The sequence below is a fragment of the Anas platyrhynchos genome, chromosome 2 (assembly GCF_047663525.1).
Source record: "Anas platyrhynchos isolate ZD024472 breed Pekin duck chromosome 2, IASCAAS_PekinDuck_T2T, whole genome shotgun sequence".
Classification (NCBI taxonomy): Eukaryota; Metazoa; Chordata; class Aves; order Anseriformes; family Anatidae; genus Anas; species Anas platyrhynchos.
The window spans coordinates 120,064,723-120,080,241 of NC_092588.1; the positions used below are offsets into that span (position 1 = coordinate 120,064,723).

A 15,519-nucleotide genomic window follows, 5' to 3' on the forward strand; every position below is an offset into this window, starting at 1 on the left:
GCCAGAATACAAACTACAGCATACAAAATACATTACCGAGGTAAACAGGCAACCCTGACTTCATCTAAGATTAAATCCTCTTTTAAAGAGGAATGTGATAGATTTGTCCTTTTTTGTTTGTTTGTTTTTAAATGAAATCTGAAATCCACAGCTTTCCATAGTTTTGGAAAAAGATGCTGCAAGTTGCAGCAGTGATAATCTGCCAACTACAAAGCACATGTGCAAGCAAGACTTCTTTTTTGTTTTTTGTCTTTCAGGCAAACAAGATTATATCTCCTATTCTTTTTGTGGGGATGAGGCGGGGGAAGTGTTAACATTGCAGCTGATGCAGAAGTGGAAGCTGCAACTCCCTTGGAGCTTGTATCGACTCTGTAGCCTACCATGCCATTAAGAGATGCTACTGTACTACAGAAATTGTTCCATTTTCTTTTTTTCTTCCCAGAAAGAGACAAACATGAAGGTTTGGTTTGCTGTAGTTAATTGAAAGTCTTGCAGCATATCTCACGATATTCCACCCAAGTTCCAATTCAGCTCAGTATCCTGAGTATCAAAAGTTCCTAAAAATCTGCTTAGATAGCATTCGTGAATTATGACGTTTTCCTTCGTATCTGGTGACATTTAGTTTGGAGCTTTATCAGATTGCTATTGCCCAAGCATGATTTATTTTTATATATAAAATTCCCCACTGAAATAGAAAAGGACACATAGTGAAGGTTAGGCTAGAATTGCAACCATTTCAAGCAGCCTTAATTTGTAAGGAACTTATTTTTATGAAATAACTTCTTAACTGAAAAGATACCACCACTTATAACAATGACCTAACTTTTACTCAAAACAAGAAAGTATGTGTCAATACTTTAGGGAAAGAGATACTCTATTACAGCTTGGCTTTCTTCATTATGCTAAAGAACCACGTCTGGCTGATGTATTTATTTTGTAATGTTTAACTATAATAGAAAATAGATGAAGTTCAAATGAAAACACTATTTAGACTGTGTCAACAGAGCATAAAACTAAATGAAGTAATTCTGAATCAACTATAAAACATATTTGTTAATAGTAAAGTTACTAATGGTTATCTATCAGGATCACAGCAGACACTAAGTTAGATGCAATTTTTTGGTTTTGCAAAACAGCATCATGCAGTGCATTTCATTGCTATTTTATCATTAGTGTAAATAATTCAAAAACAAAGCAAAACAGGAAATCTGCAGCTCACTTTTTTTTTTTTTTAATTGCAAGTCACCAAAGGGCTTTCCACTAAAACCGCCAATGCTCAGTTTACATTTGCTAGCAAAAGAAAAGCAAACAACAGTATTTTGTATACTGAAACAACCGCTTTGTTACAAAGGGAAGGATTCAGAAAACTAGAACAAATGCTACTGCTGTAAAAACTAAGTCTTCTAGACTCAGTTCAAAGACATACACATTCTTCTACAACAGACTACAGTTTTATATTCATCTCAGCAAATCAATCTACTAATAGGCATCAGTCATCAACACGTAAGTAAAGGCCTGCCGTTTGAAACAGCTTTGAAGTGATTGGACTTGCACACAGTCATAAGTATGACAGAACAGCTTAGCTATTAAAATGTTTCATCTAGCAAAGAACTGTTCATCCTAATTGACTGAAATACTCTTTGAATGCTATTATTGCAAGGATACTTTGCTATGCAGTGTTTTAGTATATTGCCACTTGACTTACATCTTGAGACCCAGCACAACCACATCAAATCTTGTTAGAATGTTTTCTCACACATGCATTTATCAAGAGACCAAAACAATAAAGCCAACTGTCATTTTTACTACCAGTTGCTTAGTTAATTCGATACTGAAATGTACTGGGATTCATTACAAAAGCTGCGTGCAATCAGACATTTCAATCAATCTTGCCTTTTACCGCGCCGATACAACAAACGTGAGCGACCACATCAGCTGGAGTCAGCCGGCAGGACAGGATGGAGCTGCTCACCTGCTCTGTGCCTGACTGCTCGGTGCCAGCAGCACCACTGCATAGCTCCACCAAGCAGAGCTGAGCAGCCCTGGTGCATGCCCTGCATGGACCACATCTCAAGTTGATGGGCAAGAAGCCCCAGACATACATCTGAAAACAACCACACACCATCCCAGCTGCAAAGCAATGAGGTTTTCTAGGCCTGCCTCATTAATCCTCTCAAAGCAGATTTTAAAAATGCTGTAAGTAAATACCTCACAAAATTATTTTTTTTAAAAGAAAAGCAGTAATTATTAGGAAGCATATGTGATGATAGCCTCCATTTCAGGAAGTTTTCACTATCATAATTGATCACCAGAAACACAGTCAGAAGATTAATAATAGTTTGCGCTTGTAGCATTTTTCCTTCTCCATTATATTCACAGTGTGTTAACAATTTGCAAGAAAAAGGAATCAAATACACCAGTAACTGCCACCAAAATTATATTTTACAGAATCAAAAAAATTCTGTCAATTTAATGCCTCTAATAAGAGATTATTTGATTTTTACCTTGTATCTATCAACACATCATACATTTCATTAGTTTTTACCATTACTTTTGTTACCAGGAAGTATGCCACATCAATTCTTTGTATGTAGGCAAATGTGTTATCTGTAATCTTTTATTCCCAAACTGCTCATTACCATAAAGGAGTAGATACAGTTACCCCAGTCCTCTATGTATTTTCCACAGTTCCACATATTCTATTTCCATATTCCAAATTAAAAAAAAAAATCCATGTGAACTTACCTACAGTTGGGAGGAGGGTCTAATGTAATTTCTGCAAGTTCTTTCTGAATTCTTGAGGGGGAGGAAAAAAAAAAAAAAGACATCAGGGCTTTGTTTTTGCAAAATATTTCATTCAACTTCATAAGCATTTCTACAGCAATTAATAATAATAATTCTTAACATTTCTAATGGAAAGCTGATGCTATAAGTTTTCATGAAACTGCTTGAGATCAAGGTGCTAAAAAACAGACTTTTTTTTTTTTTTTTAAATGAGCACCCAAATATCAGATGAGTTATTCCATGCACAGCCATCTACAAAACCCTGCTTTTCCTACAGGTCAGGGTTCTCAGCTCTCATACACCTTACTTCTCCATTTACCCTCTGTCTATATGCCTCACAGCTCTCTGCCTTGCTCTCCAGAATATTTAGCTTGATATCTCTTGTGCAGTTGAGTGTTTGTTTTTTTTCCCTTCTGTCAGTACAACATTGTTGCCTGTCATCCTCACCCCTGCTCTGACATACAGAGCCTGGCCCAGCCTTCTCCATAGCCTCCTTGCAGGTGTCGCAGGGCTGCTACGAAGCCCCCCTGCTGCTGAACATACTCCGTGTATTTGTACTAGGAAGCCCAAAACTGGAAAGGTTACTGCAGATGCAGCCTAATGAGTGGTGAGTAAAGGCGAGTGATTGATTCCCTCTACCGACTGTGCTCCAGTTAATGCAGCCCAGGGTGCTGTTGAATTTCCTGAGTCCCCTGTCAACCCATCCTGCCTAGGTCCCTCCGAGCAGCAGCCCTACCCTCGCCTGTATCAACTGCTCCCCCAAATTCACCATCATCCCCTAACTAAGAGCATGTGCTCGGCCACATCCTCCTGGCCACCAATACAGGCCTGAGGCTGGACTGGCCTAGTGCAGGCCAACACAGCAGTGCTCACTTATTACCGGCACCCTGCTGGAGATCCTCTTCCAGTCACTGCAATGCAGTTCTTAGGGATTTCTGGGTACTACAAGGCTTATTTTACCATGCCAAGCCCTTGAATTCTTAATCCGCACCACATCTGGCGATATGGCTCCTTTTCTTTATACCAGTATCTCCATGGAAGTCAGTATCTCCCACTCTATAGAAATGCAAGTGTACATGGTAGGAGTTCACTGAGCTCCCAAAGGAGCTTGTAGGAGTTTACATTTGCCAAATATTTGCCAGAGTGCCATATGTAGGACTGCAGTGGCCACTTTCGCTATAAACTATACCCCAAGGCCTTTTTTTATAGGCTGCTATTTCTGGGCAAAAGCACAAACATTTAGAAGTAGAAGGAGGAAGGAAAAGAAAGACAGTATTCCCTCCGTATTTTCTTCTCCCTTTCTCCTGCTCAAGATTTCATGTACTATGGGAGCAGATTACTACTACTTGTATTCCCCACACAAAGATAGAAAACCTAAATGGTAACACCACTCAAATTCCTGAGACACATGTAGGTGCTCAAGCCACAACCAAAGATCTCAGGTCTGACATGAAGTACATACACATCCTGTTAAAAATGACTGCCACCCATCTTGCAAATAAATACAGGAGAAAAAAAAAAAAAGTATCTCAAAACAAACATTCACATATACTGGCACATATAACATGGAAATGAGCACTTTACACTAATTCTCTACATAATGTCAAGATCCAAATACAATCTTACATGCTAAGGAGTCTCACAGCCACTATCAAAATTCCCCTTATGCCAGTATGTGTTGATTTTATGGCTGTAATGAATCAACAAACCAAAAGCAGTAGAGGAATTGGCCTGAACCAGAAAATCCAACTCTTTATCATTCACATTCTGAAATAATTAGGACATACATCGGTAAGATTGTTAGGTAGAAGTACTAATCTTTTCAACTATGTTGGCTGGTCTAATAAAAGATTAAAAACAGTCTTTCAGACACATTATTAGCTTTTCTTCCAACCCCTGTCCACCCCAGCCCTACATACAAACACCAGTTACTCCTGTAGAGAGAAACAAATTCAACGCTTATTTGTTTATTCTATTCATTGAAATATTTGCATCTTCAGGAAGTAGAATTTTACCAATAAGTATCTTTTTTTTTTTTTTCCTTGTAAAGATACAAACAGAGGCTGCTTAATCAATATTTGCGGTAAGTCATTGTAGTAATACTGCAAGCCCAACAACTTTTTTAGAAAGAAAAATCTGATTAGTCCAAGCACACCAAACATTTATGTTTCTTTTAAATCCAGTGATTTTTTAAACAATCCTAACAATTTACACCTTTTAAAAGAGAGAAGATCTTACAACTGTGGGAGATGCTGAAAATATTTCTTCTGTCTATGACATAGTTCTACCACGTTTTTGAAATTTATGCTCTCGCAAATTCAAAACAGAGAAAATTTAAATAGCATGAAACCTCCTTCAATTTCATGTTTTATGGGTTCCTTTGTTTTTTTTCTGCCTTTTGGGAAGTTAGCAAGTGATGGCATTGAACTTCCACTCAGTCAGGGATGATTCCTTTGCTTTACATATAATAATAGGAGCAGTTAATATTTCATTGCATTACTACGAGCCCATGAGACATCAAGAATGGATTGGCAAGTGTAGCTTAAGCCCTAGATCAAAAACCTTCCAATCATCCTCCTAAATCCTAGTCCATTTCCCTTCAATTCTGCAAAGAAATGGGTACAGAGCTTTTTCTTTTTCTCCCTCTGCTCTAGCTTAACAAAAAAAAATCTAATTTCAAATGCCAAGAGCACTGAAATAATCCTAGATCAAGCTTTTCCCGTGATTCAGGAAGCAAGAACAAAACACCTTGCTGCTTCAAGCAATAAAAATTGATCAGATGATACTTTCTATTTTTGTTCAGAAGTCCTAATTGCTTTAGCAAGCATCTAAGATAAAGCGATGTTTCATTCATGATTATTGTTATTACACAAACAAGCTGCAACATTAATATGATACTGTCCATCAACTACTCCTCAACAAGTACTCCATGCTTATTCTCCTCCTCTGTGGCATATCCAAACTGAAATTAATATATACACCTTACAATTCTTTTGTTGCAACTTTAATTTACCTTGCATTCATGCTGAGAGCACATTCATAAACAGTTTCTGTAGAGCAGCTGACATGCAATAGCTTGTTCACATGTCACGGCATTCAAAGTTACAATTAAATCACCAGATAACATCCCGGAGAGCCCTGCACTGACAGAGACCTCCGATGCGCAAGTTAGCCTTTGTCTGCATGAGTTATTCCACTGCTCTGGCACTTGTTTCATATCTCCATTGAGTTGTCTTCAGAATCTGGCATAGGAGAGGATGTGCCTCATTTCCTTTGCTGACCACAGAGGGTTCACCGCGAGAGCGTGTGGCCTCTGGCAACATGACATTTTTTGCAGGGTCCTCTCTGGCACTTCTTTCTTTGTATTTTCTGGCTCAGTAAGTACAGTTATGTCAGCGAGTGAAAAAAGGACTCTAAATTAAAATAATTATACACACGCACACACTTTAGATTTAAATTAATGACATTCTGGTCTACTCTATATATTTGGGGGATGGGGGGAGGTGTGTATGTGAAGTCTCTCTGGTAATCAAAGCCCTGAGCTGTACACACAGGACATTTAATCTGCAATGTCAGATCTGATGCTCTTTGTTTGATCTTAAAAGAAGTCATTTGACCTCTGCCTGTCTCCCTGTCTCCATATAAATAAATATATAAATAAATGTATTTATAAATATAAATTACTATTACTGTGTTTTCCTTTCACTTTACTAATGGGAAAGAACAAGCATACTTGCCTTCAAGAAATAGTGCAAAGGTTAATTTACCCCTAAATTCAGAAGCATGAGAGTACATTGTGGATTTCAGATATTATTAATTCTTACAGACATATATTTACTGCTGTTCCAAGCCTAGGGGGACTATCTGGTGTTTCCTTCTTGAAACAGTTAAAGTTCTCTAAACCTAAGGGAGAACTGAACATGTTAGAGGATTCCCTGATATAATTCATGGAAGAAGCAGCAAGAAAGGACTAATAACAATAACCTATTTTACCACATCTACTTTTCTAAAATGCATACCTCTTTATGCATAGAAGTTATGTGAACGAATGCACCATACTGAAGAACGTGTTATAAAGAAATGCCTAGTATAAATTTCAATCTTACAGGAACTGTGACTGAGCATGAAATTTATACAAAGATGGTTAGATTCATGATTAAGGAAGAGAAATACTCATTCTTTCATATTAGATGCATATATAAATAACAAGGATATTTCATATAAGAAAAAGCACTCCATTTTTCCACCATATTCAACATGCTAAATATAATTCCTTAAATAATTCCTATAATCCCTTAAAACAGTGCTGTGATAAACTTCACTGAGGACAAAAAAAAAAGGGTGAAAAAAACAGCTCATTTTAATTTGATTTCTAATCAAGTTTAATGCATTACCTAGTTGCTATTTCTACATAACAAGAAAAGCCTACAACTGAAGTTTTAGAGCTCACAATTCATTGTAAGCACAGAGTTTTATAAAAAGAAATCCAAGACTGGACACTAAGGTTGACAGATTTTCAACTATCAACTTCAGGAGCCAAGCAAAACAATACATTTATTTGTTGAGCTACTGTGTCAGCCAAGAATGGTTACACTTCTCTCAATCCAAAGGTCAGGCTAAGATTTGCTGCTTAAGAGGTAACAAGATGCCTGCTGTTTTCAAGGACAGCAATTCAATTCCGTGTCTGAACTGTAATTGTGATATGCAGTGAGTTTCTCAATCTTGACATGTTAGGTAAGAAAGGTTGCTATTTAGGGTGATGCCCTCTGGGTGAGGAAAATTGAAGGACCAGCACACTGTACGACATATGCTGTAAGCTATTACACCTGTATAGCAGCTAGCCTTAAAACTATTAACAGAGAAGGGCAGCTTGTGATGGCATTCTGCCTTCTTGATGCCATCTATGGTGATGCTAACAGAAGAAAAACAAAATTGCTGTGACTTAAATACAAATTCAAGCAGTCTCATATATCCTTCATAATAAAATCATTTTGGAAAGCATTAAATTGCTGGTGTAGTACACTCCTGTGCAAGACAAGGTAGCAGCCTATGTTTACACAGCGAAAGAAAGAGCACTGCTAAATCTTGACTTATATAAAGTCAATACGACTGGAAATTCTTTGAAAGTAAATCTAATTGACTACATAAACATTCAAATAAAAAGCAGAACAGAATTATTCCAACTACAAATGCACAAATCTTAATTCTAATCCTACATACACTAGGTAGCATAATGTAATCCAAAACTACTGTGACTACAATTCCATATGCATGCAAAAGCTCTTCAAGTGTGAAAACGTGGCTTCCAAATTCAGGTTAGAACCAAGCCTGTAGTCCGCAAATTAAAGCCCAAAGAAAGATTTTCTCTTAACTTGCTAGGACTCTGTTCTAAATAGAAATTAAGGAATTTTGACAAAAGCCTTAAATATTGTATGCTTTGCTGTTTGGGGTTTTTACTGATTTCAGCAGGGTTGACACTTAACTACGTGAAGATTATTGTCACCTTAGTGTAATGCCATACAAAACCATACATGTAGTTAACAAAGCTAATGAAGGAAAATGCTGCTAAGTTTATACGGAGTCTTTTTTCCCCTCTAGGAGAGCTGAATTACTGCAATTTGTTTCAATTTTTAAGAAATCACCTTTTTTAAACCCGGCCAAAAACAACATTCCAATTGAAGGAATGTAGCCTTATTCCCACAATATTGTTCATTTCTAATGAACAAAAATGAGTAGTATAGAAACTGTCCATATAAAACATCCACATAGGCACAGACTCCTCAATATGCAATATATTTTTCCTTTCTTGATGTTACTCCCTTCTTCTTCCTCTCTACTTTAATTTCTGATTTTCCTTTCTTCAGGCTTTAGTGATTTTAATTAAAAAGCAAACAACAACAAAAACAACAAGTAACACGAAAGCCTGACCAGATTAAGAATGTTTATGGAAAGGTTGTTGTTATTCCAACACACTCACAAACTACTGAATACTACAAAAAAAAAAAAAAAAAAAAAACCACTATACAAATATTAAAAAAACACAAACCACTATACTACTATAAAGACTACATTGCTAGGATTTCTACACAGCACTATGACAACCTGCGCTCCTAAAAATACATTTTTTTTTCAAAAGTATTATTTATTATATCCTTTTCTATAGAACTCTCATATTTATAAAAATCATCACAGCTTTTAAAATGCAGAATCAAAGGCTTTTCTTCAATATTAGTAAACATGCGAAACTTGCTTTAGAGCCTAACTGGCAAACATACTGATGTCAGCAGCTGGCATAATTAGTTTCAGCAGAACCATAAGCAGATATGATTAAACTTTAAAAGGTTTAAGTAATTTTATCACTGTGAAATGCGTGTTGATAAAAGCTCTAAGCTTTGAAGATACAAAGCTAAGATTAATAGACCAATTTCTGACATATCGTTATTAATTTTTTAATAGGATAGTGTCCACAGGCCCTTGTCAGAATTGCAGCACCATCACATTAGGCGTTGTACAAAGTTCAGAATACAAGGACTTTTTACTAAAGATGTTAAAAACTGGATTTTATGACCCTAAAAATCCTGTCTAATCTAATATTCTTAATATTGTGAAATATCAATAGTAGGAAGCAGACAAAAGAGAAGAAGCCCAGAAATGATAATGACTATGAGGATTAACTACATGAATAACATCACACTTTGAAGTGAAAGTTGTTTCGTTTTTGTTTTCTTTAGTCACAAAAAGAAACATTGCCAGCTATCCCACAATCAACATGACTAGGTAATCTCCAAACAGCATCATAGTAGGAATGGGTCTCAAGAAAGCATCTCATAGGGGGAAAAAAAAAAAAAAGAAAAAAAAAGAGGCCTCACAGAGGCTAGCTGTAAGGCAGGTGCCTGTGGTAGGAAAGCAGCAGGAAAAAATGCATTTTCCACTACACCAGAAAGACAGAAGAGTTCAGGACAGAGAAGTAAGCAAATGGTAGGGGCCAGACTAAGCCAAGACACAGGCTTGAATCTTGATGAGATGTAGACACATGCTCATACACCGGCATTTATGGCCTCTTCCTACGAGCATGTGTTATAAATTACAGTGACAGGGCCTCGATGCTTCTCCTTTACATGTGGCACAACTCCAATGTTTTTTCTTGCAGTTTACACCGCCTTAAATTAGTGAAAAACAGGATCTGGGAATTCTGCATCAGGACAGTCTGCAGAATTGGTCTCACCAGATTCTTTTAGAAGCGTTTAGCTATGATCACTACACTCCAATTTGAATTCTGCTGCCTGGACTAACACCCGTACGCGTACTGATGGAGCAACACTAAACTGTAAGTTCCCTCTGGCTGGTCCAAGCATGACAGTCATTATCTGGGAATTGACATGATAGTTTAGAATAATTTAAATAGCTATTTCACAAATCCACCTTTCAAGCAGAAAAGAGACGGAAAAGCAATGGGCATTAAAACAGACCACAGTTTAAAGTAATGAAACCAACATGCATTTGTTGTTCACTCAAATATCTCTGACCTGACCATCTGGGAAAAGGAAATGCAGTACTTTACAGCAATAGGTATTACGGTAGTCCTAACATGCTGAGTTACTGAACTGTCTGAAATGTTTATGGTTAATTAACTGTAAGTTACACTGACAAGTTTCAACATCAGTCATACATACACATACAGAGATATATTTTATAAGGCTACAAAACTGTCTGAGTTTTACTAGCAATAAAAAAATGTCAGCTTTTATCATGCAAGCTACTATTAAAACCATGTGAAAGAGCCAATCTGTCAAAGAAAGGAAAAAAATATACAGGTCTCATTATCGTGACCAGCCTCAAAAGACTATTACACTGACACAATAATGTTATAATAAAACAATAAGAGAATGAATATACTGAACCTCTACATCGATAGATGGCCAGCGAAAAAATGAGAAAGGTAGAGAAACAGAATGCCGTACCTTTTAGCACTAGTTGACAGTTTAGCAGCTGTTTTGCTTGATATTTTGCCCTCTTTTTTCTTGGGTTGAACTTGCTCCCTTTCTTGTTCCTGCTGAACACCTTCACGTTGATCTCCATCAGAGCTGCCTCCACTAGTGCTTGGACTGTCATCAACTCTCTGCCCCTCCGTAGACATGGCAGATGCTGCACTAAAAAAAAACACAAATAACAAAAGTTAGCTTTTTCAGAAGAAGCTGTCCAACAATATTTCTTGCACCCCTTGAGGAAATAGTGCACAAGATTTAGGTCTTCATATAGAAATGCGTGTATTTTAGTACTAAGATTACTGAGGTACTGTAGAATTTTGCCATAAAAATCCTAACAATAATTCAGGAGTTGGTCATTTTAAGTCCTATAACAAATGAATAACAAGCCCATCCTCTCTATATATGAAAGTCATAAGTTATTGTAGTTAAGTAGGAAACATGATTGTGCAAGTATAATACCATTTGTGTAAATGAGATTTTCCAACCCCTCGGCCATATCATAAGTTAACTTTCTCATCAACACGCCACCAGTCCATAGCCAGCACAGTTGTTAAAAACCAAGAACTATGACTATCTTAAGACTCTTTGCTATCCCATATGAAATAAACCTGTGGGCTCTTTCCAAGTCTATAATGTGGGTTTCCACATTACAAAATCCACATCTTGGCATGCTTGATGGAAACACTCACAGAACCAAAAGGCACTAACACAGATCTGTTTGTGTTTACTGCAACGGTACGCTGCTAGAGTGTAAGCATGCTGGTAGGGGATGCAAGAAGTTTTTTCTGACAAATTCTGTTCAAGCGGCATGAGACAACAAAGCTGTCAGGGAATACAAGCTACAAGAAATCTCGGTATATTTCCAGAAGTCAAGTTAACACTTTATTTGCACGCTTCTGATACTAGTTAGCTATTTTCATTTCTTCCTTCATTTTAAATAGTCTAACAATATGCCAACAGATGAGGAATTACAAGCCCACTGTTACAGCTGTCATGACTCTTCAAACTGCTCTAATGAAGGGCAGATGTCCATGAAAAACTCCTAGTAAATTAGCATATGTGGTGGCAATGACTGTTAGAAAATTTCACCAAAAAATAAAACAAAAACAAAAAACCACACACTGTCCTTCCTTTAAGGCTACATCCACAGTTTATAGATGTATTTTATCTATCTTCCTCTGTTACAAATGAGCCACCTTGAAAGCACACAGGCCCAAACGTTACTCGCTTAACACCCACGCGATCCCCATGTATCTGGGTGGTTTTTCTGATCAAATCTGTCTGAATCAGGAGGTTGCTCTTTCATACACAAAGAGCTTTAAATTGCTGTGAACTTCGACTTGCTTTTCCTTTTACCTATGTACAGACACCATCACAATTAAGAACATAACCATTCACCTTGACGATTATATGTTTTAATATGCTCTCCAGGGAGAATAAAAAGACTGCAGGCTCAGACTCAGCCACTTTCGCTCAGTGGATTAAACAAAGTTTGTCTCGCTGCACTTATTTATGGAAAGAGGCAGCAAAGGAAAAGTAAAGTAACATCGATGTCAACAGGGTTATGTTAAAAAGGGCACTTTTTTTAAAAAAGGCCTAAGTGTTACAGATGCATGTAACAAAATAAATTTGCTCCTGTCCTGCAGAAGCCTTGCCAAAGTCTGATGCTATCAACCAGCACATGGCGCGGAGGGGAAGAACTAATCTTTTCAGGCATTATTCACACAGCTCAATCCAACTAGCTTCAGGAGGAATTAAGGGTTTTTTGGTCTAATTGATGAAGCTAAACAGAAAGGAAAGCCCGAATGTCTGAAACATTCAAAATGTTTAGACGCTAGTGATGGATATTGTACAAGCTTTCCCCTCATCAGCTTACGCTACATTTGGATTTCATTTTTGAAATAATATTTTTGAAGTATATTTTCATGTATTAATTTTTAATAAAACACAACAGCCAGCCTGCTGCATGAGATAACTGAAATAATGGCGGGTTTGATTCCTAACACAAAAATTAAAAAATTGTTCATTCTTAGCAGAACAAGTTTCTGTACGGTACAGCTATGACATATTAATGCAATTCACGTATGTACACAGGTTAATGTCTAGATATTTAGATCCTGCTTGTCAGATGTTAAGATAAAAGAAACAGAAGATTTAGAGGTAATAAAACACAGAAGTACCTTACTCTGACGAGTCAAGATACGCACTTAATATCTATAACGCAATTTCAATAGTAGATACCAGTCTTCAACATATAGCTAAAACACAATCTGGTCTCTTTTAATAAAGCTTTTGATGGCCTTCATTTACTTTAGATTTTAGTTCTGATCTTTGCTTAATACATTTAATTTTAAAGAGAAAATTCCCTCCACGACGTACATATGCTTTAACACTGCAGGCCAGAAAGTTAAAAGCATTTTTAATGAAGCCTATACGCATAGGACATCTGCTGCGAATAATCTCGGCTATAAATATTACTATTATCCCAAAACAACTGTATCACTTCATAAGTTCAGGTTACTATCCAGCAGACAAACACTGTAACAGTAGCCCAGAGCATATAATTACTGTAACATGTAATGCCAGCATTTACAGCAAGAAAATGCTTAAATCTGTCACTCGATGTCTGGCTAGTTTCTTATTCCCTCCACCCCCTTCTCCTCTCTCTGTTCCCCTTTCCTGACACCCAGACAACTCTGGCCGTGCCCTCTCCTCCCGATATCTGCAGTTTTAGCAATAACGCACAGCTCCAGGGATGCTCAGCAAAGTGCCTTTTAAAGGGCCCCAAGTCAGAAACCTCAAACGCGGTCCTACTGAAGAGACAAACGCAGGTACGAATAAGAAAACTGGGGGGGGGGGAATAAATAAATCGAGCGGGCAACGAGGGCATCAGGAAAACATTTCGCTGCCACGAAGCCAGGCGGAGAAATGTGAGGCGCTGCCTGAAGCCGGAGAGTAGGGGCAGGGGGCGAGGGGCTGCGGGGTGCCGGGAGGGGCTGCGGGGATCGGGACCCCCCGGACCCCCCCCAAAATCCCAGGGGTGGGCGGAGGGGGCTGCGAGGTCAGCACCCCGCGGGATGATTCAGCACAGCCGGGGGTTACGAGCGCTGCCTCGACGGCAAATCGCGAGCCGTGGGGGTCCCATGGAGCCGGCCCCTGTCATATTTAGCCGCGGGGACCGTCCCTTCCCTGCCCTGCCGGGCAAGCGGAGGGAAAAGAGCCGGAGGGCAAGGAAAGGTCCCGCGGGCGGCCGAGCTGGCGATGCTGCCTTCCCAAGGCGCCCCTAATTTTCTAGGAGCGGAGACAAATTGGGCACTCCGGGGTCCGCGGCGAGCAGCAGCAGCAGCCGCCTTCCTCCATCTCCAGTAGGAAGCGCAAAGGAGCGGGGGGGGAGCGCGGGGGCAACCCGGCCCCGTGCCCCCCCCCCCCCCCCCCCCCCCCCCCGGCCCCGTACACGCGTAGGGGGGACACCCCCGGTGCTCCCCGCACCTCTGCCGGGGCAGGGCAGGGAGAGGAGCGGGGGGGAGGAGGAGGAGGAGACTGAGAGAGGAAAGCGGCGGGGGCACGGGAGGGGGTTGGGCGAGCGGGGCTCCTGGGGGGGGCAAGAGGGGGAAGGGAGGAGAGGGGGGGACTTGGGGGGTTAGAGAGGGGTGTCGGGGGGCAGCGGGGCCAAGGGAGAGTTGTTGGAGGGGGTGCGGGGGGGGGGGGGCGGGGAGAGATGGAGGCTGGAGCCAGGGGATGGATGGGGCCGGATGGGGGGGGGCAGCGCTGGGAAAGGGGGTGACAGGGAGGGGGGGCAGCGCTGGGGGGGTGCGAGGAAAAGGGGAGACGGGGGATGAAGGTGGGGACCGAGGGTCGCCAGTAAACGGATGGGGAGGGGAGGGGAGAGTTGGGGGGGGGGGAAGGATGAAGGGGGGAGCAGGACCGGGGCGGGATGGGGGGGGGCTGCTACCTGCGGGCGAGCGCGGGTCGCTCTCGCTGCTGCGGGGCTGCGGGACGATCCGTGGCCGGGCGAGGGGCTGGGAAGGGGGCAGCGGCCGGTCACTGAGTCATGAGCCCGCTCTGCCCTGCCTTGCCCTGCCCTGCCCTGCCCTACCCCGGCTGCCCGCCGCTCGCCTCCCTTTCTTCTCTCTGTCCCCCCTCCCGGAGCCGCGGCGGCGGCGGCCGCTGTTGTGCTGCTGCTGCTGCTCCCGCCGCCGCTCCTGCCCCCGCTGCCCGGAGAGAAGTGAAGCCGCCGCCGCCGAGGACGCGCGCGCGCGCGCCCCCGACGCCGACGCCTCCGCCGCGCGCGCCCCCGAGAGCTCGCTCCCTCGCTCCCTCTCCCTCTCTCTCTCCGCCCCCCTCCCTCCGCGTGGGGGGGGGGGGGAGCGAGGGAGGGAGGCAGGGAGCGCGCGCGCGCGCCCCCGCCAGCCAATTAGCCCGGGCGCTCAAGGGAGGGGCGCGCGGGAGCGCGCTTTGGGATAGGGGGTGGGGGAAGGGGGTGCGCGCTCCCGCTGGGGCGGGGGAAGGGGAAAGGGAAGGGGGGGGGGGGGGAAGAGCCGTCCGCGGGAGCGCGCGTTAAAGGGAAGCCCGGGGCCGGGGCGGGGTCAGCGGGGACGGGGAGGAAGGAGCCGGGGGGGGCCGGGGGAGCAGGGTCGGCACGGCCCGGCCACAGGGCAGGGGGGGCGGCATCCGCGGGGCCAACTTTGTTCGCCCATCTTTCCCCTTTGTCCGCCCCCGGCCCCCCACCGGCGGCCCTTCCTCCGCG

General features: G+C 41.7%; 1 protein-coding gene across 1 annotated transcript in view; it reads right to left on the reverse strand.

Annotated features, from left to right (window-relative positions):
* UBE2E2 (ubiquitin conjugating enzyme E2 E2) overlaps positions 1-15,103 on the reverse strand; it is a 212,281-nt gene extending 197,178 nt beyond the window's left edge. The window contains exons 1-3 of the mRNA XM_027451053.3: positions 14,725-15,103; positions 10,746-10,934; positions 2,746-2,796 (exon numbers count right to left, since the gene is read on the reverse strand). Coding sequence (XP_027306854.1) covers positions 2,746-2,796; positions 10,746-10,921 — 227 coding nt within the window. The 5' untranslated portion in view covers positions 10,922-10,934; positions 14,725-15,103. The remainder of the gene's footprint in view (positions 1-2,745; positions 2,797-10,745; positions 10,935-14,724) is intronic.
* Positions 15,104-15,519: the final 416 nt, after the last annotated feature.